At 40.6% G+C, this 26,385-nt stretch overlaps 1 protein-coding gene across 9 annotated transcripts in view; it reads right to left on the bottom strand.

Annotated features, from left to right (window-relative positions):
• Positions 1-26,385, bottom strand: part of FAM13A (family with sequence similarity 13 member A) — a 359,485-nt gene that overhangs the window by 25,895 nt on the left and 307,205 nt on the right. For all 9 annotated transcript variants that reach the window (XM_032861787.1, XM_032861771.1, XM_032861777.1 and 6 more), the window contains 3 exons: positions 17,397-17,473; positions 16,960-17,002; positions 6,554-6,701 (listed from right to left, as the gene is read on the bottom strand). In XM_032861787.1, the coding sequence (XP_032717678.1) occupies positions 6,554-6,701; positions 16,960-17,002; positions 17,397-17,473 (268 nt within the window). The remainder of the gene's footprint in view (positions 1-6,553; positions 6,702-16,959; positions 17,003-17,396; positions 17,474-26,385) is intronic.

Here is a 26,385-nt window from a genome sequence, read left to right as displayed (position 1 = left end):
CTTAGATCCTGAAATCCTTTCATTTGTCTGAACCTAGCAGAATATCTCTTTAGAAATATCACAAGTGATCTTTCAGTTTTTGGTTATGTGTCCTCTGTGTACAAAATGAGAGTGTCTGTGACCATTTTCCAACCAGATCTCCACTAACAAAGGTACCGTGATCCTGAATTAACAATACAACACTAATCATGAAACTGAGTTATGCTTGTTAGATGCTTTGTGGAGCCATTTATCAGATTTCCTTTGCATTAACACAGACTCATTCCCCACCGCTCACTTGAATGATAGGTAAGAAGACCCAATATGCCCTTTTCTTAATATCACCAGTGCTATATACGAAATACGCAGCTGAATTCTAGCTTATGGGTGACATTTTCTCTTAAAGGATATAGTTAGCATAAATGAATTCACTAAAAAATGACAAATGTAAACCATTATGAATTTCAATTAACAAAGTAAAAGGTTATGTTGCATCATTAGTATGCATGTAGAACAGGAGTGAAGTTTCTCACCCATACAACAAAAATGCTTGCATTTTTCTCTTCTCTCTCTCTCTCTCTCTCGGTTTCCATGGATTAATTCATTTACTTTTTTATTGAAATATAATTAATATACAGTGTTATATTAGTTTCAGGTGTATAATGTTTAAGAATTCCTTGCATTACTCAGTGCTCATCAAGATTAGTGCACTCTTACTTCCTTTATCTATATCATCCACCCCCCCACCCTCCCTCTGGCAACCACCAGCTTATAGGTAAGAGTCCATTTTTTGTCTCTTTTTTTGCCTTGTTCATTTGTTTGTTTCTTAAATTCCATGTAAGTAAAATCATGATAGTTGTCTTTCTCAGTCTGACTTATTTCACTTAGCATAATACCCTCTAGACCCATCCATGTTGTTGTAAATGGCAAGATCTCTCTTTCCTTTTTTTCTATCAAATTATAATTTAAGGCTCTTATAATTTATAAAATTACACATAATATATAGTTCAATATAACTAAATCAAAAAAGCCAACTATTCTTCGTTTTAGTTTGTAATGATCTAAAAAAAAATGATCTCATGTTTTGATAGTTGACACTCAACTAGACAAAAAAGGAAGAACTGAATAGAGCAGTGTCTACCGGACAGGATGCCCAATTGCACTGCCGACCTAGGGATTCAGTTTCGAGGATGCATTCACTGACCACTCCCAGTGCCTACTCTGGAAAATAGTTTATATTTTAATCAGTAATTCTAGAGCAATGAAATGGACAAATATATTGCAAGGAAAGTATTCAAAGGGAAAACAGAAAAGATTAGAGGTTTCAAATTAGATTTTCATCTTAAAACACCACATAAAAGAAATGCGTTTTTATATCCAGACCAGAATTCCTTAAGTTCTGTGATTTCAGCCACGTGTCTTGTCACAAAGAACGCTGGACATAAATATGGCATGTCTCTCTATGAAAAATTAATCCATCAGGACAGCTGACATCACAGCAGGTCAGAAGTAACAGAGATAAAAGCCATATCCATGTTACCTAAGTGATAGAAAAGAATAGGTCCTGGGAAGTTCCAGCTGAGACACTGTAGTACACACAGAAATAAAGGAAATTCATTGCAGGAAGAAGAAACATAGTCTGAGTAATATTAATGTGGTCACTGCGACATAGCTACTCTCTGCTTAGCCAGCTGGATCCATTTGCTATACAAAAGAAAATTGGATACTAAGATGATTTATTGAAGAAACCTGCTAGAATTACAGGAGCTGATGTTTTCCACTTCTCATTTCCAACTACATGCTATTTAGAGTCATTACGCCCTGGCACAACATCATACCTCCGTCTTTCAAGGTGGATCCTCTGTGGTGCGAGGAGGAATGGGCATATCCCAGACGCTGGAAGATGTTAATCCCATATAGGGAGGGAAATCCTATTATAAAAATTTCCTTGGGGCACCTGGGTGGCTCAGTGGGTTAAGCCTCTGTCTTTGGCTCAGGTCATGATCTCAGGGTCCTGGGATCAAGCCCTGCATCAGGATCTCTGCTCAGTGGGGAGCCTGCTTCTCCCCGCCCCCACCACTCTGCCTGCCTCTTTGCCTACTTGTGATCTCTGTCAAATTTTTTAAAAAAATCTATAAAATTTCCTTAGTGTTCCAAAACTTAACAGTGGTAGTACTATTAAACTGTTCAGTTAATCTTGCAAACAAACTCTCAGAGTTAGAAGAAACCTTAGCTGTCAACTTTGTCAATCCCAATTTAATCTTTCTATCTGCTTTGTCTCTATTTGCAAATTTAATAAGTGGGTCCTTAATTGCTCCATTCAAGTCATTAATAAAATGTGTGGAACAGGCTAGAGCTGAGGAATTTCCTAATGAGAATACCCCTATTTGTGTCAACTTTGATCTGTGTATCTGCACACTTAAGTACTGTTGCTTAATCAGTTACTAATTGACTCTGTTACCTGTCTGCTATTCCTTCCAAATCTGACATGGCACTGGAGTCCCTGTTAGAGGCCCAGCTGAGGTTTTTTCGAATGAGACATTTCCTAATCTAGAGTCTCTCTCTCTCTCTTTCTCTCTCTCTCACACACACACACACACACACACACACACGGAGGTTGGTTTGGTAAGATCTGTCCTTGGTCAGCAGTGGAGGACCCAGTAATTATGGACTCCTTCTCTGTGTTCAGAGCCACCCACTGTCATTAGGTAGATCTGGGCTCTGGTTTCAAAGAAGTCCAACTTAGGCTGGTTTTTCCTGAAACTACACTTGGAAACATTTATGGAAGACAGTAATAACATCAACTAACACTCATGTAGTGCCTGTTAGGTGCCTGTACTGTGCCAAGCACTTTGCAAATACTAGCTCGCTTAATTCTTACAACAAGCTTACTAAGTGAATACTATAATATCTGTTTACTCATTATTGTCTGTTGTTAGGCCTATTTATTTTTATTTAAAAAAAATATTTATTTATTGAGAAAGACAGAGCATGAGCAGGGTGGAGGAGGCAGAGTGAGAGGGAAAAGCAGACTCCGAGCCAAGCAGGGAGCCCAACGTGGGACTTGATCCCAGGACCCTGAGATCATGATCTGAACCGAAGGCAGATGCACAACCAACTGAGCCACCCAGGTGTCCCTGTTATGCCTATTTAAAGATGGAGAAACTGAGGTCAAAACTGTAACACATTTACTAACTTGTCCACAAAGCTGCTAAAGTAGTAGAGCTGGGATTTGACCCCAGGATGTGCCTGGTCTTAGCCATTACGGCCCACTGCTTGCCAGGACACAAAACTGGCATTGCTGAGAAAGAGGCATCAGAGAGGAAGTCAGGAGATTTCATTATCCTGAATCATCATTTTTCTTCTTTTGGCCTCAGCTTTTTTATCTGTATAATGGCAGCATCCAGTCAAAAGGTCTTTAAGATCCCTTGCTTTTTCATCATTCTTTCAGAGAATTTTCAAGGTTATTTTTGACAAGTAGCAAGTAATAAATAAGAAGCATAAAGTATTTTAGCCCTTTAAAAATGTTCTTTTGGGGCACCTGGGTGGCTCAGTGGGTTAAAGCCTCTGCCTTTGGCTCAGGTCATGATCCTAGGGTCCTGGGATGGAGGCCCACATCGGGCTCTCTGCTCAGCGGGGAGCCTGCTTTCCCCTATCTCTCTCTGCCTGCCTCTCTGCCTACTTGTGATCTCTGTCAAATAAGTAAAACCTTTAAAAAAAAAAAAAAATGTTCTTTTAAGTTTAACTTCACCAGGACAGCTGAGTACTTAAACCTCAATACTTCCACAAATACTTCCAAATCAACATGAATTGGCTGATTAGGAACATTCTAATTATGCAATTCTGAAGGGCTCTACATAACAAATAAAAGTACATTTGATTTGTGTACTCATTTAATTTTGGAGAGTGGCAGTAATAAAATAATAATACGATGTGGATAGGTCAAAAAATGTGCCCTGATATATAGCTACATACAGAGAGAAAGAAAAAAAGAAAAAGCATGTATTATGTATCTGCCAACCAGCATGATTAGACTCTGATCCTACGTTTACTTTGACAGGATTCCACTCTATGTAGGCTATGGAATCTAATCATAGGGTTCATTTCCTTTTTTGTTGCCTTGACACAATCTGCCCCAGAAGCCAGAGAATGTCACTGCCACACAGGAGCACCCAGGGCTGAGGCTAGCGCCAGCAGGCTGCTCACTGAGGACCATCGCACCTGACATTCTATGACTCTGCCTGGATACGAGAGTGTGAACTGAGGTGTGGGGATGGGGACCGGACCAGCAAACACTACACTGGGGCTTGGAGACTGGTAAGGGAGACTTACAGACAGATTCTGGCTCAGAAGGTTTGAGTCAACTATTACTTCCATTTATATACTTGGTTTCACTTTCACAGATTAAATTAGTGCAAAGTGGATTCCTTACTGCGAAGCTACCATTAAACTTGTTTGTTTCTTATTGAGGCTATAAAACAAGAGTAGTATTTTAGTGATTGGACTTATGGCTCTCATCTGAACTACCCTTTATATGCAACAATTCCTTTATTTTGACTACACTTACTATAATAATATCCCATGAATGTTTAAAATAAATATATGTTAAAAAGGGGCTACTGAAAGCAGTAACCAAATGATCAAAATGGCCTTGGAATGAATCTGTGTAGATTTTTAAGATATGCGAGCTCAGTAACGCAGTAATTGGCAAAAGTTAACACAAGTCCTTTCATAAATTACATAGATAACATAATTAGCATTTCTAAGCCTATTGTATTTCCTCCCCGTTAAGCTTTTTAAAATTCCATCTAGTTGGTTCCTTCAAATTATTATTATTATTATTATTATTATTTAGAAGAGAGTTCTTTACATTAAGTAATAAAACAGTTTTAAGGAAAGTTAACTTCCAACCACACTGGTGGGAATTTTCATACTGGCCTCTTCACATATGCTGGAAGAGATCACAAATTTATGACTGATCAAGATAAAAATCATCAAACTGAGTCCATTTCAGGGGGACTAGAAGAGTCTCCCTGCCCCTTTACTGAATATACCAAGATAATGTGGCTAATTTGAATTCTGTCCAAAAATCCTAGTTGTTTTCTAGAGTTTTGTGTTACTGATATGAGGAGACCGTTATTCCTGAAATCCAAATACAGCACTTGTTTTGACTACTGCTTTTTTCATTTATTGGGCCACAGTAGCTACTATGGGACTTTTTTTGGTGGTGGTGGGGATTTGTTTTTAATGAATTTAAAACACACCTGAATATCCCAAAGTACATAAAACAACAGAAGAACAATAAAACACTACCCAGGGATGTACCACTGAAATTAAAAAGGAAACAAAACAAACACCCTGCAATTTTTTTCTAGTGACCATATCATGAGCTGGGAAGGTCTGAGAAAATCTCCCACCCAACTGCCTAATTACATGGTAAAGGGCTAGAACATGTTTCTTGAATTGCAAAGAGGGAGAACTAGAATTAAAAAAACAAAAACAAACAAACAAAAAAACCCAGCTTATTTTTGCTGCACCAAGCCCTGGGTGCAAGGAGCATAGAGGGATTACTATTTTTCACCTTGTGTCTGTTTAGATCGTCTTTTGCTCCTTCATCTAAACTCACTATCACAAGTACTTTCTGGTTTAAAGAGGGGTGAGGGAGAACACAAGGAAATCCAAGCGCTTCGGAAAAGGACTGATTTCTTGTAGCTGTGATTCTCTGTGTCACTGTGTTAAGTCGTGCTGCTATTCTGAAACCAGGCACACAATTTCTCCCTCTTTGTAGCCTCCAAACACACGCACCGTACAGAGGCAGCCGGGCGTGCATTCTAGATACACGTTGACACAGGTCTGGATGCAGACACATGGATAAGGAAGGAAGTGCGGCTTGACAGCACCATTGCCAGCACCTTCCTGAAATGCAGTTTTGACAAGATGAGGACACCCTCTTCTTCCTCACAAGTCAATTTGTAACGTTTTGCCAAAAATCTCTAGGAAAACCAGCCTTCAACACTGCATTATTGCAGGCTTTCCATTGGAAGCACTTTTTATACAGTGTTCTCTTTGATGACAAATCCCTTATGCTGGCTAACATGGCTTTTAAAAAATTCTGTCCATAAAGACAATCACAAAAGCAAAGCGAACTGAATCTTTCTTAAAAAATGGGAGGGAGATTTAATGAAGGAGGCAGGGGGTTGGCATGTAGCAGCGGGAAGAGCAGGTGCTCCCAGCCGAAGTCCTAAATGTGCACGGCTTGCTCAGTCCTGTCCTCGGTGCTACCAGAGGGGAAACACACACAGGTAGCGGCACTCCTGGGGAGTTAAGAAATAAAGAAGGCTGCAAGGTGACACTACGATAGAGGGCAAGCGCATTTTCTTTCTTAGATTGCAATGACTCCTGGCAACATTTAATGAGACACATTCCCATGCCAGGGAAAGGATCTGCAGTCATTTAGGAATGCAGATCCTACACCCTTTGCTTTCATACATCCGTGTGGTGACGCCCCTCTCATTTAGGCTACTTTATATACGCTTTTCCGATATGAAATCATCCAAACAGCCGATGATCCTACCTTCCCAGCTCTTGTCATCACACAATGCAGTCAGGTCGAGCTCAGGCACTTGGGAGACGAAGCTCTCCCGCTGGTCGTCGGCATCTGGAGTCCTCTGCAGTTTGGTGTCAGGTACGCCCGGGTGCTCCTGAATCTTCATCGTGGGGGTCTGTAATGACAGCACAACGTCTCTGAGTAGCTACGGCTCACCAACACCCACAAACGTCTGCAGCAAGTCCACTCTTTCTGGGGGAAACCTCCCAGGCTGTGGTGGTGGTTGCACCCAGCACAGAAACCAGAATCATAGCCTGATGCCCCTGCATGCTAGCTGGCCACTGGCATGCAAATCGCCACCGTCCCTCTGTGCTCCTTTAACTTTTCTTCTGCGAGAAAGGCAGGAGGGTTTCCCAGAGCCGCTGCTCCTGGTAACTGCAGGCAGCTGACGGTCTTGATGGTGACTGACTGGGGCCGGGAAGGAGGGAAAGGAGTTTGTGTTTCCTTAAAGGAGTAGGGCTCTGCAGACCGTAAACAACAACAGAAATCCGGCGACTGCTGTTGCTAAGGCAGGAGAAGCAACATGGTGTCTCCTGCGTGCAGACTTCTTTGCCCCTTAGGTAAACAGTCCAGCAAGGCCCGGAGGCTGTGTTCACGGACGCTCTCCCGTTGGCCCCGGCAGAGGCTTAGATCAATTAAGCGGGGCTAGCTGCACGTTCCCAGATTTCCTGTGGTTGTTTTCACCCTAAGTGTGGGGAGGATAGACTATTTATGGAGGAGCTCTGGGTATTAAAGCATTGTTGCGCAAATTCAAACAGCACAGGGGTTTGGCGGCTCATCTGGGCTCGCCGTGAGGAAGACAGACTCTGGAAGTAAGCCAGAATTACATAGGGAGCGGTTTTTTTTTTTTAAGAGTAAAAAACCAAGAACTGGCAAGTCAGCAATGCATAGTTTATATCTTACAAATATCCAATTACAATTGGTTTTTCTACTATTCATCCAGCCTGAAGATGAAATACTCGGCTCCCCTTGGTTTTGCTCCCTGGGGGCACCTACTCCCAGGCAGGGGTCTCTGGGGGAGGGGAAAACTCTCTCCCAAAGGCTGCTATTTTAGCTACGTGATTTTATGCAAACAAAGTTCACACTGAAATTCGTTCATTTTTTCTTTGCTCTTTCGGCATCTTATAAACCCAGCCACTGTCCCTTGCCCTTCTCTCCTAAGATTACTTACAAATATTTTTCTCAAGAAGCACAGATCCGTACAAAAGATCTTCTTGGAGAATAACTGGAAATTCCTTTTAGCAAATATAATAAAAGAAAAAAGATCCCCAAACATGTGGAAATCATAAATGATTCCATTAATGCATGAGAAACATTCTTCTGCTTAAAATAAGCACTGTTAAGACTACCAGCTACTTTTAAGAGCTGTTCAACCCACTTTGATATCACCTGGGAATATTCTAGGGGCTTTGACTATTATATTTCCATAAAATGATACATGAGGACCGCCATTTTCTTCACCACATTGGGAATAAAATGAAATACCATCCATCAGTTTCTGATGAGCTTAAAGTCAGAAGGAAACGTCAGGTAAATCTGGGGTTTTAAGACACTTTCAAAATGCCGCTTGTCTATTGGGGGAAAACCAGATTTTGCATTTATGCCGTAAGAGTTATTTGTTCCTTGAGCTGAATCCTAAGTGGACCAGGATCGGAATGACCAAATCCGGACCTCAGCTCATTAAGAACTACAAAGTCACGTAGAGTGCATGCGTGCGTGTGTTAGAATATGCATACAGCAAATAAACATCTTCTCAGTAAAGATTTCTAACACTCATTCCACTTAGAGACATACAAAAAGGAAGACTATAAGAAATATGATTCCGTGACGCAAGCACGACACGCTGTTCCCGAGGAGCGTGTGTGGGCCTCTGACACTGCACTACATGGGGACGTTCGTGGGTCTTGCGCACAAGTGGACCAGCATGGCTGACAGTTGCTGTGTTTGGCGCTCTGGCTGAGCTGCTGCACTTCGCTGAGCCTCCATTTCTTAATCTGGGAAATGGGCATGAACAATTCCAATCTAGCAAGGTTCCTTTGAAGAGCTGGGAAAAGGCATGCAAGGCCATTAGCACGGTGCCTGGAGCATAAGGTACACACAGAGGAGGCCCTTGGTCTCTTCATCATTTCTAGGCACCATGGGAAAATAAGGAAAGCACTGGCACATCTCCAAATGCCAGAGAGAGGTGCTGGAGATGAGACATGTTTCACAGCCATTCGAGGTGAACCATGCTACATCGAGGAGGGGAGTTCTTGGCACAGGATGAGAAAAGAGCCACTGGGGATTCCCTTCATGAGTCAGCAACAGCAATTCTGTTTTGGGGGCAGTGTGGGTGAGAGGGGTTGAGGAGGAGGAACAGGTGCAGAGACAGGCCCCCTGGGGTTCGCTGGTCACAGCAGGGGAGAACAGGACAGAAGGACGGCAGGTGATGAGGGTGTCGGGTGAGCAGACACTGGACTTTTGAGAAAGGCCGTGTGTGCTCGGCTAAGTCTGGATTTTAGCCTGGAGTTGATAAGGGAAAGCCATGGAAGGATTTTAGAAACAGAGTAACAATGGTGAAATGTGTTTTCCAGGCTGAAGCCTTACAGATGGGAGTGAATGCTGGTGGGAAGACCTAGAGGCCTAAGCATTGGGTTCTGTAGGTAGCCTGTGTCCCTTCCCAATGCCAGACACTGGCTTTGTTTCCTGCCAAGCCTGTGTCTGCTCAGGGACTCAGAGTCCTGCGGTGCTTGACATGACACATGTAAAATGCTGAAACACACACACACACACACACACACACACACACACGTAAAAACATGTACTTTTCATGATTGCTACATCTGTATTAGACCCATTACAAAGGAAATTGAGGTTACAAAATTTTTTCTGCATTGGAATTAGTACCCATTTTAAAGAAAGCTGAAATTGGAAAATTAATTTTTTACCCTCCAAAATACAGAGATGTCTCATTCCTTCGACAACATGGGTTGGCGCAACCCCTCTGTGCCGGGCTCTGTGAGCCATGCAAGCTCCTTACACTGAGAGAGCTGACATTTTGTGGAAGAGGCTCAAGAATGCCCAGTGGGGTTCTAAGGACAGTTGATTGGGGTGCAATACAACAATTCACCTTGTGAATTAGTGAGCTGCCCTTCACAGTGCTGAGATGAAGTCGGCAAGTCAGGCATGTGGGAGAGGGAGACATTACTGCCCTGGGTAGGAGGCTGGAACAGGTAACCCCTAAGATCCTATTACTCTAATAAAGAGAATCAGGTCGAAACTCTATCAGTTTATTCAATAATAATATATATCACACGATACAAACTTATTACAGGGCCACTGTGTGCAAGAGATACAAAGATAATATTTATTCATTAATTCAGCTAATGATTTTTGCATACCTACCACATGCCAGACAATTTTCTAAACACCGGGGATACTTCAGAGGACACAATAAAGTCTGTCCTAACAAATCTTACAGGAAGTGACAGTAAGCAAAGAAAAAAATGTCAGGTAGTGGCAGGGACTATGGATAAAACTAAAGCAGACTAAGAGAGGTGATGGAGGTGGGGGTCATGGTTTGCTATTTTCTATCCAGTGGTCAGGAAAGGCCTTTCTTATGAGGTGACATATAAGCAGAGATAAGAAGGAAATGTGGGAGTGAACCTTCCATGGGAAGAGCATTCCAGGAAGAAGGAAAGCAAATGCAAAGGCCCTGAGGCATGGTCATTGTGTTTAAGGAACAGCAAAGAGATCAGTGTGTCTGGAGTCACTGTGTAAGGGTGTTTAGGATGTGCCACATAGAACGGGTATCACTCACATTGTAGGCCTATGTTAACCTCCATAAGCTTCTGGACTTTCTGGCCTGATTTCCCACATAGCAGGGGAAGGGTCTCTCCTACATAAACTGCACCAGCTTGCACAGCTCAGACACGCGTGCCCACCTCCATCCTGCTGTGCTGTGATCAGTTCCTGAGGTTGCTCTTTCACTGGCCTGCTGCTCCTGTAGGCTTGGTTCTGAATTTCTGGCCTCACTGGTCTCACCAGCACCTGACGTGGTTGCCATTCCTGGGTATGCAGAGTGGGCTGCTGGTATGGGCCCAGGGTTTCTGCGCATATGGGAGGTAGGGCTGCTGCTGCATGGCCACCCATGGTGAAGCTGTTCAGGGTCTGCAGCAATACATCAGCATGGAAACTACTCTTCCCTCAAACAGTTGTTAGCTTAGACTGGGTGGGCCACCTCTCCAGATTGTCCCACCCTCTGTCCTCATGCTCATCCTATGGCACTGTCCTTGTCTATTGCTTGTCTGCCGCTTCTTCTAGATTGTTCATGTTTAAATGTCAAAGACATTCTCAAGTACCAAAATATTTCTGGTTTCAATTTTTGTTGTTTACATGTTTTATGTCTTCAGGGAAAATGCAGAGTAAATGAATTACAGCAGTCCCCCTTCTCTGGGGGGGTTACATTCCAAGATGCCTGGTAGATGCCAGAAACCGAGGAGAGGGCAGAACCCTAGAGACACTCGGCTTTTTCCTATACATACGCACCTATGGTAAAGTTTAATCGATAAGTTAGGCATAGTGAGATAAACAGTAGCTACTAATAAATAGAACAATGATACTGTAATAGACGTTATGTGAAAGTGGTCTCTCTCTCTCTTGCCTTTCTGCTTCTTGTGATGATGTGAGATGATGAAATGCCAACAGGATGAGATGAAGTGAGGGGGATGATCGGGACGCAGCACTGGGCTACGGTGACCTTCGGGTGGTATGTCAGAAGGACAATCATTTGCCTCTGGACCAGGGTTGACTGTGGGTAACTAAGACCTCAGAAAGTAAAACCACAGAGAACAGGGGACTACTGCAATTGCACAGTTTTCAGCTCAGAGATCCCTGGGCCACAAGGTCACACACCAGACCCCCGTCGAAAATGTACCATACAGAAACACATTGCATATTCTCGGCTCTTAGGAGAGACAATGTGGTAAGGCAGATAGGGGATGGGTTTTCAAATCAGAGAGTTTCAATACCAGCTGGTCAGCTGCAAGGTCTTCAGTGAAAACCTCTCTGTTCTTGGCATCCTTTCTTTGAAGCTTTTTTTCTGTCATGTAAGTGTAAGACTTCATAGAGTTGTTATGAAGATTAAATGAAAAACATGTCTAACAATGGCTAGCCCATAGTAACTGTGAAAAAAAAAATGCGATTTCCAATTATTGAGTATCTCCCTTCCACACTAATTCCTCTGCAAGTGTTTATTGGACACATGGGATTACAGAAATTAACAAGGTGTGGAAGGAAGACATCGAACATACAAGTGCCCGTGACACGCATGTTATAACAGAAAAAAGCAGGCTGCTAGGAAGCAAATACTCAGAGAGCTCACCCTGCCTGGGGCCTCAGGTGACAGCCTGTGTTCAGGTCAAGGAAACGCTGTTAGTCTATTAACCTGATTTTTGTCAAGACCTGTGCCCCCTGTCTAACTGGACCTGGCTTTTCCAATCCTCAGACTTCATTGATCTTGCTCCTAACGGGACTTCAAATAGTTGGTGAATTTTTGCTTCATCTCTTCCCCCTCCCTGCACAGCATATAAAGAAGGAGCCTAGGAGAGTACCGGAGCCGGGAGCAATACCAGAGAGTGCACTGTGTAATGCAGTTTGCACAGGAAGGAACCACACAGTGTTAATACAAGAACCACATGGAACCATAAACATTTACTGTTTGGCCTGACAACAGAGGAAAATGGACATAACAGAGTTCTAAAATTCATGGGAATTCCAAAGCATCAGTAGCCTTTAGAGACTGGATGAAATGGGAAGTGAATCCAAACAAACAGAGCTTTTAAATTATTCTGGTTCTAACATCAAAACCAGTAACAAAACCCTAATGCTTCCATGGAACACAGCGAGGTTGCAGTAACACAGTGATTCATTTCATAAATACTTGTTGACAGGATATTTCAGAATTTACCTCAAACCTGCTCAAGGCAAATAAAAGCCTTAAGATGTTTGATGATTAATATTAATGCTCAGTCTTGATTGGAAAGCCTTGTCTTCTTTCTCTCTCTCCCTTCTTTTACTTTGGTTTTGAAGCAGGATAGAAAAGGGAAATGGTCTTTTGTTTATTATGAATGTCTTATTTGTTATCAAAGGTATGCTTCTAAGCTCTTCTAAGCAGTAGGCTTAGAAAGCATAAGGAATGTAAAAATATTGCAAAAGAATTTAACACTTCATTAGCCTTATACTTCTGACATAAAATGACCTCCCCCAGATAAGGTAATACCCTTCTAAAGACTCAACAGTTCTTATAGGTTTTGCTTTCTTGATAAAAAAGATTAGATATAAGGTTACAGTTTAAATATTCTGGATTTCATACAGAAGCATGAAATATTTCCACAATACAAAATAACTTATCAGAAGGAATCAAACTGAAGCATAAGATTTAAGGTCTATTGTAAACAGAATTTAAAAGATCTGTATTTTCAGTGATATCTTTTGGAATCTAGAAATTGTTAGTTTTAAGGACGATCTTTCTTCTGGATGCTTCCAGACATTCACTGAGTTTAAAAAGGAACAAAAGAACAACGACTAGACTCCAACATGTTTAGGGAATAGTACACTAGGCTATTTCTTACATTAGTTCATTTCATACAGCCCAAAAGGGACATTTTATTAAAATGCCCCCCTTTTAAAACAGTCAACAAAATCAAAAGACAACTGACAGGATGGGAGAAGGTATTCACAAATGACAAGTCAGATAAATGACATGTCAGATAAAGGCTAATATCAAAAATCTATAAAGAATTTATCAAACTCACCACCTGAAAAACAAATAATCCAATCAAGAAATAGGCAGAAGACACGAACAAACATTTCCGCAAAGAAGACATCCAGATGGCCAACAGACACATGAAAAGGTGCTCAACATCACTCGGTATCAGGGAAATACAAATCAAAACCACAGTGAGATACCACCTCAAATGAGTCAGAATGGCTAAAATTAACAAGTCAGGAAATGAAAGATGTTGGCAAAGATGAGGAGAAAGGAGAACCCTCCTACACTGTTGGTGGGAATGCAAGCTGGTGCAGCCACTCTGGAAAACAGCATGGAGATTCCTCAAAAAGTTGAAAATAGAGCTACCCTACGACCCAGCAATTGCACTACTGGGCATTTACCCTAAAGATACAAACGTAGTGATCTGAAGGGGCACCTGCACCCCAATGTTTATAGCAGCAATGTCCACAAGAGTCAAACTATGGAAAGAGCCTAGATATATAATGGATATACATAATGGAATACTATGCAGCCATCAAAAGAAATGAAATCTTGCGTTTTGCAATGACATAGATGGAACTAGAGGGTGTTATGCTAAGCAAAATAAGTCAATCAGAGAAAGACAATTAGCATATGATGTCCCTGATATGAGGAATTTGAGAGGAGGGAGGGAAAGGAGGGGAAAATGAAACAAGATGGGATTGGGAGGGAGATAAACCATAAGTGAATCTTAATCTCACGAAACAAACTGAGGGTTGCTGGGGGTGGGGGGTAGGGATAGGGTGGTTGGGTTAGGGACATTGGGAAGAGTATGTGCTATGCTGAGTGCTATGAAATGTGTAAGGCTGCTGATTCACAAACATTTACCCTTGGGGCAAATAATACATTATATGTTAATAAAAAAAATAAAATAAAATGCCCACCTTTTGAAAACCTACCCACGGAAATGATACTTTTTAAGTTTTGGCATTCTAAGGGATTCTTAACTTTTTTCCAATGGCCATCTGAGATCTCAGGCAGATTCCCCATTAGGTGATTAAAAAAATTTAAAAAATGTGCAACAAAGGGATAAACCCATGTTCACTTTTCAACACATGCATTCAAACGAAAACATATCTATGGCCACAAAATGCTTATTTCAGAAATAAAGTCACAGTTGTGCCTGCATTTGCGTTTGAGCCGCAGATTCTATGACCTGCCTCTCTCTGTCTGTGTTTCCCTCTAAGGAGCATCTCTGAGACTGGGTTTAATGTTCTACATTCTCATGGAAATGCTAGTCAAAAGAAGAATGACCACTTTTCCTCAATGTGGGGCATCTGTGGCCTTAATCTTACATGAATCTAAGAGCATATAAGGAAAATTTTAAAGGATGGTATTAATGAGGACCAACTGTCTTTATGGAAAATGACACTAGAAAGAGCCATCGGTGGTGAGCACGGAAACGCTGGCTTCTCAATCTGATGCCATAGGAGACGTGAAATAAAATACCGATTAGGCAGAATTCTAGGAGGAATAACCGAAGTCTAGACTTACTTTTCATCTCTGAAATTTAGGAATTATTGTGGCATTACCAGAACACCAGATTAACACCAGATTAACCTAATATATTTAGGTTGTTCAATAAGTTCTAGAAAGGGCTACACAATTACAACAGTAAACAATGACATCGCACTATAAACAAGGGAAAAGGCTTTAAAAAAGGAAAACTGATCTTTTCACAGTCTGTCACTAATAACCAAACATCTATTTCCTTCATTGAAAGAAGCACATGTCTTCCAGAGTTGAAGCATCACCCCAATCTTGTGGAGTCAAGTCTTGTTTTCCTCCTTTGGGGCAGTTGTAAAAGAAAGGTGACACGGAGAGCTCAGGCTGAATTTTAACTCACTGCTAAATTTAGCTCCTAGCTGAACGTATGATGACAACCACGATTATTAATAGTGAATGCTTACGGGGTGCCAGCAGTGGGCTGGGTGCTGACTGGCATCTGCACATGGCTGACACATGTAAGAATAGGACCTGGCACATGCAAGCAGGATTTGAGATTTGTTTCCCCATGATTCATCCACTGCCATGGGAGCTGTCCACAAACATACTGAGGCAAACTGAGTTCAGCACGGGTTTAGCCACTTGGCTAAATCAGCCACTTGGAATTTATGAGTTAATGTTATGGAGTCTATCCACAAAGGTTGCTCTTTACCCTTTTATCTCATAAAGTAGCACAGGCGTAAAAGGGAGGAACTGAGAGGACCGCTCTGGGAGGCTGGCAAGGCAATCTTCTTTAAAGTCACGTTCAATGGCGCGATGAGTAAGTGCTTGCTGTGAGCAGAGGAAAAGAGCAGAGAAGGATGCAACAAGGACAATAAAGCAACGCTTATCATGGGGGAGACTGTGCTCTGAAAACAGGAACCTGGTGTCAGGGAAAAAAATGCCAGCTGGTTGCCTGGGTCCCAAAGAAGGAAACTAAAGGAGTGGGGAAAAAGAGATGAAAGAAGAGAGAGGCTCAGCAGCTGTGAAGTCAGAAGGAGGAAGCATTCCCCTCCTATTACCTGGTGAGGCTGAAGAAGTAGACAGGACAAGAACTGAAGAGAGGGGACAAGATGAGTCCACAGCACAGGCAGGGAGTGGTGGGGAGGTGGCGATTCATTTCCAGCAATTTTATGCCAAATTGTACACAAGTGTGCGTTTTGCTAAGAAGAGAGTCCACAGCTTTTAGATGCTTAACCTCTTGGATTATAGAATTCCAAGACGGGGTAGGGACTGTAGCTGTTACTGACTCGTAGCTCCTAGCCCAGTACATGCACAGGGCAGGACTCACTAGATGCTGTTAACTCCATCAGTGCATTAGGACGATGTCCGATAAAGATTAGGAATCACTGGGTTAGAGGGAGAGTTCTATATATAACTCGTATTTCAAGGGTCAGAATTCAAGAACAGGCTGAAAAAAGCTTTAAATCTTGCCCAAGGGAAAAACTGATAAAAATACTGAAAGTGGAGTTGGAGGCATCTGGAAGTAGATTATATACACATATGTGAATGAAAAATGGGGTTGAGCACACCGAATGAAAGCCAGAGTTGGGAACAAGGGAAATCACGTGGGTCAGCATGGCGATGCTCTCAGAGAGCGAGGAAGACAGGAAATAACCAGAATTTTAAGATACAGACAGCATAAGAGAGTTAGATATTTTTTTTGCCATGGTTTACTTAAAATGAGACAAAACTCAGAAAACAAATGGGGTTTAATAACTCAAACTGAGTTTATCTTAATTTGAAAATTAATGAGATAAATCTCAGTGACAGATCCACTAAATTCATTGTCTATTTATTTCAATCACTTAAAAATGCATAAAAACATGGAAGATCACGGCTTTTTGTTTTGTTTTATGGATAATCTAAAAGGAAATCTCCACCTTACTGGAGTTTCTCTTTGCAAGCAAAATAAAGGAATTTAAAAGCAAAAGAATATGATTTCTCAAGGAATCTTTCCATTTCAGCACTTGCCTTTCTGACCAAGCACAGTCTGTCAATGTCATTATCCCGTATTGACAGGCTAATAGTGCTTCACATCTGCTCTCAGGAAGGTATGGAGAGCCCCTTTATGATCACAATTTTGTCAGCTACTCACCTCAAAATGCTGGGTATGTCTGCCGTCTTTTTCATCTTCTTTACTATAAACAACAGCAACAACAACAACAAAATACCATAAAATGTCAGTTTTTGAACAATGCTTTTCATCCAGTGAAATTATGACTTCATTTACTTTAAAAAAAAGTAGGCTGAATGTCTCTAAATTAAATTCTTGTAAAATTCAAAACCAAAACAGAACAAAAAGTCAAAATAAAACAAAACTAGAAACACAACCATGAGTAGGGTTATTTGTCTTGAAGAGGACCATGGCAGATTTTCTATTCTAAGCATTTTCCTTGCTATAAAATACTATTGGTAAACATACACACCTTTAATTCTTTCTAGTTCTTGAAATGCACATTGTATTAAGTGAGAAAAAAAAGCAAGCTATTCATGCTCTTAATCAGCAATGTGATGAGAAAATGCTAAAATTACCTTTCATCAGACATCAGTCCAACATTGTCAGGTCCAGCCCTCGCACGAGAAGGTATGGAACTGAGGCTTTCCATATTCTGTAACAAAACAAATCATGGTTACCCAATAGGAGTGGTAAAAAATAAGCAATAGCAGATCCTCATCCTCCTTTATTTAAAATAGAAAAATCAGATAATATACAGATATGAATGAATTCTAGTTCTCATATTTCTATCTTTGTTAAAACTAGTAAAATCGGGGCGCCTGGGTGGCTCAGTGGGTTAAGCCTCTGCCTTCGGCTCAGGTCATGATCTCAGGGTCCTGGGATGGAGCCCTGCATCGGGCTCTCTGCTCAGCGGGGAACCTGTTTCCTACACTCTCTCTGCCTGCCTCTCTGCCTACTTGTGATCTCTGTCTGTCAAATAAATAAATAAAATCTTTAAAAAAAAAACCTAGTAAAATCATGAAAGTTTCATATATGCTGTTTGCATAGAATTGGATGGTGAATTTTATCATCCCTTTAATGAAGATATCTGATACCATTGTGGAAACCATCGTTGTATTCTATAATGTCCTTGTTAGGTATCATCCATATCTTACAGCTAAACATAGCAAAACCCAGACTGTCAGAACATTAGGGTAAAATTAGAATTAGAACTAAGGAATCTGACCTTGAATCCTCTCTGAAACCAATGGAACATTCATTGCTCATTTAATATATTTTCAGGATAAATTGCCAATATAATATGGGATAACATATAGCTTGTACCCAAACTGCTAATTATCCATGAATAGAAATGGTGTTAATATGAGAACCTTTCTTTCTGTGATATTTAACATTAGTCCTTGTGTTATTTGCTAGGATGGAAAAAATATAAACAGGAAACTTACTTTGAATAGTGTGTATTTCAGGCTCACCAAGAGAGCTTAACATTTATCAGGAGGCATACCTGTAAGGTTTTTTTGACATGGCCAATGCTTTCTGAATACAATTCAGGTGACTGAGCACAGCATAAGTAAGCCAACCCCATGAAGGAATATTACAAAAAAGCAAACAAGAGCTCATTTATATTCAGTAAACTGAAAAAAAAAAAGAGCTGCCTTAGAGATCTGAACCTAATTTTCACTTAACTCAAAGATTCATACCTGCCTTAAAAGGACATTAAGCACAACCAACCTATTCTATGTCATCAGAATGACACATATTGAAGCAACATGTGTTCATCTACATATTTATAACCTCCCATTGTGAAAAACCTTTTACAAAGTAAATCTGATTAAGGTTCACAATATTCCCGTGAAGTTGACATATATAAAAATCCTCACAAAATAAACACATAATTAGAGTAGAAAACTAATCTTTGGCTTGGTAGTTGAATGAATTGTTTTCCTATTATGTTGGTTTGGCTAACTTATCTGGAATTCTGGAAGTTTAAAACCCTGGGCTCCATCAGACAGTAGAAACAAAGGGAGACAGAGCACAACATAATAAATAGAATGGTGCCTCTGGAGTTGGGATGTTTGGGTTTGAATCCTACCTCTATCATTTACCAACTCTATGAACCTATTTGACCCTCAATGTCCACATCTGTAAATTGGAGACGGCAAAATAAACATAATTACATAGGTGGCCTTGAAGATTAAGGGAAATAATGCACGTAAACAACGTGAATAATACCTGGTACATTAAAAGGATATTTTACTAGTATTTCTCCAGTTAAGGCGATGTTCCAGATAGCGTCTGTGTCTGACATTACTAAACATCAATTTACACACTTAGATAATTTACACAGTTCATTTTAGAAAGGATCTGAGAAATAAAAATTATGACAACATTCAATTATATTTACATTTTTATAACTCTAAAGTTTGAGTTAGAAGAGGCCTCTCTGAAATGGCCCTCCTTAAACCAAAGCATAATTGCTCTTATTACCTGAATGTGATCTTCCTGATAAAAGGGGTTATATCTATGACAAAGAATCTGTGTTTGTTCTCACTGGTGATCTTCAATAGATTATCAAAAACTTTAGTGTAAGATCTAGTGCAATATCATTAGTTTTTTTCTAAAGCTCTGAAACCTGAATTCCTAGGGAGGCACAACCCTCTACCCTCAGATCATTTTTAAAACAGTGTCAATGAAATACATAATTAATTATATGCAAATGACTACTTCAGAATAAATAAAAATCTTCACCTTAAGGCTAGGAAATATTCAGAAAGAGGGAAGAGAAAGTAAACCACAGTAGTATTATATAAATTTAGATATTTCAGTAAAATTTTTTCCCTATACAAAAAGAACCAAGATATAAATGTTTATAGGTTCTGAGAATTATAGAAAAAAAGACAGTTATGTTATACAGTGAAAGACTTTGCAAAAAGCAGTTGTAAAATGTGAGAAAGTCTGTCTGATCTCCAGGGTTAAAACTAGTAAGCAGTAACTTGGACTCCCTCCCCCACCCACTTTTTAAAAAAATGTTTGATCCCTATGTTTAAGAACTCCCCAAGGATCTGTTTTTATGGATGCAATAGACAAAGGATGACTTTCAATATTGTTCCATATTCCTCTCTAAGGCTTTATAATAATTCCAATGTTCATGTTGTCCACTCATTGGAGACTGTTGAATATTCATGAGCTGCTCTCACTAACGTGGTAGGCAAGCACACAGTGTTCCTTCGCTAAGGCAGTTGCCCCTATACCTTTTGGACACAGGAACATGTCAAGAACGTGTTACAACTGGCAGCCTATCTCATTTTTCTTCAGAATAAAACAAGGGTAGTAAAGGTCTCTGAATACAGAAACAGAAGTACCGTTCGTTTCCACTAGGGGAAAACAAGTGATAGAATCTAACTTCCATTCTTTGCCTAAAGTTTAGGGAGGGAAGATTAAGACAAAGAGATCAGCAATTCCCCCCACTTCACTGAGATGGGAGAAGGGGAAAATGGAATGCACAGGTCAAAAGAACAGCTGAAACGCAAAGGCTTCCACTGTATGGGAAGTATGCTACTGGACTCAAATGTTCTGCAGCTGTAATAGTACTTGTCTTAGTGGAAAACACAGACTTGATGTCTTTTGGAAGTTTTGAACTGTTTTATGTCCCAAACACTTCTCTAAGTGTGGTAAAAGAGTAGCTTATTAATGTTTGCATTTATGAAAGGTTAAAGTAATAAAATTTATAAAAATGTTATTGCATTGATTTTTACTTTAACTGATCTTCTAAACTCAGGATCTTTTTAATAGGTAATTTTAAGAAATAGCAAAGAACAGATCATGACTTTAAGAATAATTTAATGTAACTGCTTCTTGAATTGCATGAAAAAAAAAACAGATAAAGCTTGCTTCATGTAAGTCTTACCAGTGACTTTCAAAACACACAGATGTGCTATGATAGAATTTATTTGGACAGTTTTTGGGTGTCAGAAGGAACTGAATTTTAAGAACCACCCTCCTCAATTATAAAAATAACCTCAAATCTAAAAAGAGCAAAATCCTTGAAAAAATTAGCTTTAGACTGTGGAATTTATTTTCAATTGTTCCCCGTGGCCCCCTCTCTGTTGAGGCATTGAAAGCTGGGCTCAAAACCTATTTGACCACTGAAGTCCTTGAAAACACTTGGAGCAAAAACAAATTTGTCTTCTAAAACCATAAAATGCTGACAAAGCCTTTATAGAGGACACTGAAAAAAAAAAATATTTTCCCTCCATATACAAACAGCTCAGTCTGAAGGCTCAGAGAACACTGCTAGTCAAAACAGGTTCATTATTCTAACCTTGAGCTCTAAGAGAAGGAGAATATTTGATACACTCTCATTAACAAAGGTTTAATGTGCATATGAATTTCTTTTTATACCCTTTCATATATTTTATGTTTTACTGCTTAAAACAACTAGGTAATTAATCCATATTTGAAAAGAACTACTGATATGATACAAGGATGCGGATAGAAGAGCTTGCTAGCTATCCACTGAAATCTATCTTCCTTCCACAGAAATGAAGTAGCCACATGCCCAGTAGCAATGCATTCGCCAGTCTCTCTGGCGGTGAGATATGGCCATGTGACTAACTCTTCAACAGGATACACAATGCAATGTGTGTGGCTTCTAGGTCTGGCCAATCAAGCTACCCCAGTGGGCACATTCCTCAACACTCACGCTCTCCTTCTGTGAGTGGGACAGGAGATAAAACCACCGTCGTTCATTGGAAGCTACTTGACGTTGACAGAGAGGAACATGGTCCGGCACAGAGCAAGTCTTCTACTCCTCTCTCTGGCCCTCAACTTCTATTTTAGGTTGTTATGGGAGAAGGAACATTTACTGTGTTCAAGACATTGCGTTTTGGGGCTTCTTGTTATACAAGTTACCCTAAAAAATATGGCAACCATTCATGTGCTCCTTTTTTTTCAACACATTTTTTTGATGAGTGCTGAACTCTGCTGGGCATTGGGGAAAGGTGAACCAGACACTGGTTCTTGTCATCATGACTTTTGTGTTTTGGTTACTGCTCCAACTGTAGTTTGCTACACTGTTAATATTATCTTTATTTCTAAGGAAGGTTCTTTCTGAATGATAACGCTAAACATTAATTGGCAAAACATAAAATTCAAAGTAGTCAGCACCTTCTTTCCCTATTCAATACTATGCAAAGGAAAGAAATTCTAGATGTGTGTATAAATGTGGTGAGCTTAAAAAGCTAGAAGAGTATTTATTTTTCTTAGATGAAGGTGTAGGTTGTGGTTAGAATATAGGGACAGACCTTTGGTGTAATGTAAACGAGGGAGTTGGGCAAACCGTTCAAGTTTCTGATGAAACGGTCTTTAGATCAAAGTAAGTTATAATCAAACTCCACCCCACCTCCAGGCTCCATCCCTTATCAATTACTCAAGAACATTGATCCTGCAATGGATCCCCTTCTCTTATGGTTTATCTTGCCATATCACTGTTTTGTTTTTTTTTTAAGATTTTATTATTTGAGAGAGAGAGAACATGAGTGTGTGTTGCGGGGTAGAGGGAGAGGGAGAAGCGAATCCCCGCTGAGCAGAGAACCTGACACAGGGATTGAACCCGGGACCCTGAGATCAGGACCTGAGTCAAAGGCAGATGCTTAACCACTGAGCCACCCAGGCGCCCCCATGTCACTGTCTTTAAAACCCCTCTCCTGATCTTGCCTTATCTTCAGCTGCTGCTTCATTTTTCTTCACCCCTAAAGTGCCAAACCTGTTAAAAAAAACTTTCCATACCTGCAGTACCCAATTCATTTCTCCCGATTCTTTCTTGTACCTGTTTAACTAGATGTTTTCCTCTCTCTTCCGCCCAAATCTACCATGAAGGTAAATGTGGTGAGCTATAAACATGTGAAATTACTATTCACTTACTATCCCCATTTCTCTCTTTTGACGTGCTCTTAACTGACATCTAATAAGGCTCTTGCCCACATGTTTGCACTGAAGTTTGCTATTTGCTCCTTCTTAATCTTTTCTGCTTATACCTTCTCATCTGCCTACCCACTAAATGTTGATAGGTCCCAACACACTGTCATAGCTCAGACCAGCCCAAGGCTTTAAATGCCGCCTGGTGCCAAAGACTTCCAAACTTATTTCGTTTCTCCCTTGAACTCTGGATTCACGTATCTAACTGCCTACTTGATTTTCTACTAATAAACATCTGGAGCTCAACATATTTGAATGGAACTTTAATTTTTCCCCCCGAATCTGCCCCTCCAATAGTTTTCTCCATCCTTCCAGCTAGCTTTTCCAAAGGTGACTCTGAGACCTTTGGAAAAGCTAGCTGAGACACTCCCCTCTTTCTTCACACCCACATCCAATCTATTAGAAAATCCTCTTGTTTCTACTTTAAAATACACCCATGTCTGACCTTACCACCTCGACAGCCATCGTCCTGGCCTAAATCGATATCATCTCCCACTTAGATTATGTCAATTATTTTGCTTTAGTGTTTGCTCGTCCCTTACCATCCCTGGGCTGTTCTCCCCCATCCTCCCGGGCTATTCTTAACACAGTTGCTAGAGTAATTCTTTCAAAAGGTACATCAGAAAATGATTTTCTTCTCTCTGATCCTCTATGCCTCCTCATCTCACTCAAGGTAAATCCCAAAGACCTAAAAATAGCTACAAAGGCTAAAGGGATCAGTACCCTCGCTACATCTCTGGCCTCATGTCTTAAAATCACCCTCAACTCTGCTCTAACCACAGCAGCCCCTTGCTTATCCTCAACAGGCTAAGTCTGCTGCCCCCTCTGCCTAGAAAGCTTCTCCCCAAACCTCCTGACAGCTCACCCCCTCACCTCGTTTATGTCCCTGCACAAGTCTTCTCAGCGAGGCCCGACCCGAGTATCCTCTGTACAACATCAATCCTACACCTCCCACCACTTCCTGTCTTCTCTGCCTGCTTCATTTCTCTCCACAGCGTGTGTCACCATCTGAGGATTTTCTTGGTTCTTATTTGATCCTATAAAGAATGTAAACCTCATGATGGCTGAGGGTGTGTCCATTTTGATAACCAATGTGTCATTGGTTCCTAAAAGAGTGTTCGTCATACAGTTAGTTGTAATTGAAGGAATGAATAATTTTAAATCAGTGGCCCACAATGTTGGGCTTTTTTACATTATATTGATACCATCCAGAGAGTCACCTCAGATAGTTTTTGACAGGAGTTCTTGCTGAGTTGTAGAGGATTGAAATCAAAGGCCGAAAATTGCTGCATTAGGTAGAGGGCTGTTTCGCTGACATAAGGTAGCGTGGGGCTGGGAATGGGGGCAGGTGTGCAGACGTGCTGGGTGGCTGTTTTGATGTTCTAGGGCAGTTATAACAAGGGCCTCAGAGAAGTGACGGCAATACAAAGGGACAAGGGGAACCTTCATAACATTTTTAAAGCAGAGTCAACTAAAGTTGACAACAGACTGAAAAGGTGGAGGACACCTCAAGGACTGTGGGCAAGTCCAGGAAATGACTTAGTAAAGGGCTGAGAAAATGATGGCAGGATGAGATCAGATGGCTTTCCTGGTGAAAAAGAGATCAAGGAGGGACAATGAGTTTGGTTTCAGCACGTTGACTTTCTCTAAGAGAGGGGGGCAGGGGCGGAGGGAGAGGGAGAAAATCTCCAGCAGACTCCCCACTGAGCACAGAGCCTGACACGGGGCTCGGTCTTACAACCCCAAGATCATGACCTGAGCCGAAACCAAGAGTTGGGCACTTAACTGACTGAGCCATCCAGACGCCCCTAAATAGATGTCGTTTATAAATAAGAGAGCTACTAGACTATGTTTTTGTTTTTTTATATAATGCATGTAATGCTTATTATAGAATTAGTGTCATATGGAGAACGTTTGGAGAACAGAGGAAGGAGTAACAGTTGCTTCTAATACCACTACTACCACCATCATACAATCACTTTAGCACATTTCCTTGCAGTCTTTTTTCCTGGGAATGAAGATTTTTACATGTAATTTATATACACACATATATACCTATGTAATGTATACACACATATATGTATACATGTAGGAATGTGTGCACTGTGTATATTGCTTTATAATCTACTTTTAATATTGAGGGATGATATAGGGGAACCCCACCTCCACCACTTACGTGTGACCTTGGAGTTCTTTACTCTCCTCTGCCTCATTCTCCTCATGTTTAGAATGAGAGTTATAATAAAAATAAATCCACCTTCTGCATTATTGGGAGGATTAAAATTGATAATAAATATAAAATCCTTAAAATATAACTTGTCAATGGTTTTTAATGTATTACAAAGTCTTCAGAATCCTAATTTTATTGAACTGACACACAAATGTTGCTTAACTTATCTCGCACTTTTGAACATTTAAATTGCTTCTAATTTTCCATGATTATAGAAAGCCTTGTGGTGAGCAAATTAATACCATGGTCTTTTGTATATTTAAGTAGAACCAAGTGGTAGAAGTACGATTACTGGATAAGATGCATGACTGACTTAGGACTTTTGATTTAAGCTATTAAATTGTGCCCAGGAGAGAAAGCTTTTAGAGATGAAGCCTTTTTCTAGGCCAACAGAAATGAGCCAATGAAGGGGAAGCCAATGAAAAGGAGAAGTGAGTGAGTGTATGTATATGTTTGCACACGTGCATGGGTGTGGGGTAGAGAGATGGATGTAGAAGGTAGAATTTACAAAGATACCCCTTCATTTTAGAGGTTAACTTTAGAAATCAGAAAAACCATGTTACTATTTGAGCAGGTAGGAAAAAAAATGAGTAGAGTTCTGGAGACATTTTGAAGCAGGAGTGAGGGAAGTTCCTGAAACACAAGCTGTACATCTTAGTTCTTCCAAATAAATCAGGAGATAAGGTTTTCCTCTGAGAATGACTGATGGGCACAAGCATAAGCCAAGAGTTTAAAAAGGGAAGAAAAGTTTGGGACTGTGGCAATAATTAGAGATAAGGCAGAACACTCTAATGTCACTTACTACCCCCAATTTTTAAGCTCCGAATTATCTGTAGTCTCTTGGTCTCTGCTGGTCATGACAGTCTAGAGAGGTGAAAGTACAAAGGGAAACATACCCAGACGGTTCCCACTTTAGAGATGCCAAATCTGTAAGACGCTTTTTTTGGTTTACAGCATATTCTCCTGTGTTGTATTGTGGGCTGGTGTGATCAGTGTGAAATTATTAGTCATTGTGTTCAGTTACTCTCCTCTCACTTTCTCTGGAAAATGGCTTTTGCTCCCATCTCTTCATCCAAACTGCTTTTACTAAGTGACTTCCAGTTTGCTAATCCCAATGGTCAAACTCTCAGTCTTCTGCTTGAGCCATCATCTGACCTTTTTGCCCCCGAGACACTCTGTTCACTTGGCTACCAAGGCACTAAACTCACCTTCTCTGTCTTCTACTTTGCGGGTCTCGTAAATCTCCTCCTCTGGTACCTTCTCATTTCCCCATCTTCCAAATGTTGGTGTGTCTCAGGGCTCACAATCCCTGAGTCAACTTCTCTTTCCAGTCTACACTCATTCCCTTGGTCATCTCA

This window comes from Lontra canadensis, unplaced genomic scaffold (assembly GCF_010015895.1).
Source record: "Lontra canadensis isolate GAN:19392208 unplaced genomic scaffold, GSC_riverotter_1.0 scaffold1, whole genome shotgun sequence".
Classification (NCBI taxonomy): Eukaryota; Metazoa; Chordata; class Mammalia; order Carnivora; family Mustelidae; genus Lontra; species Lontra canadensis.
This window is presented reverse-complemented; position numbering and strand designations above follow the sequence as displayed.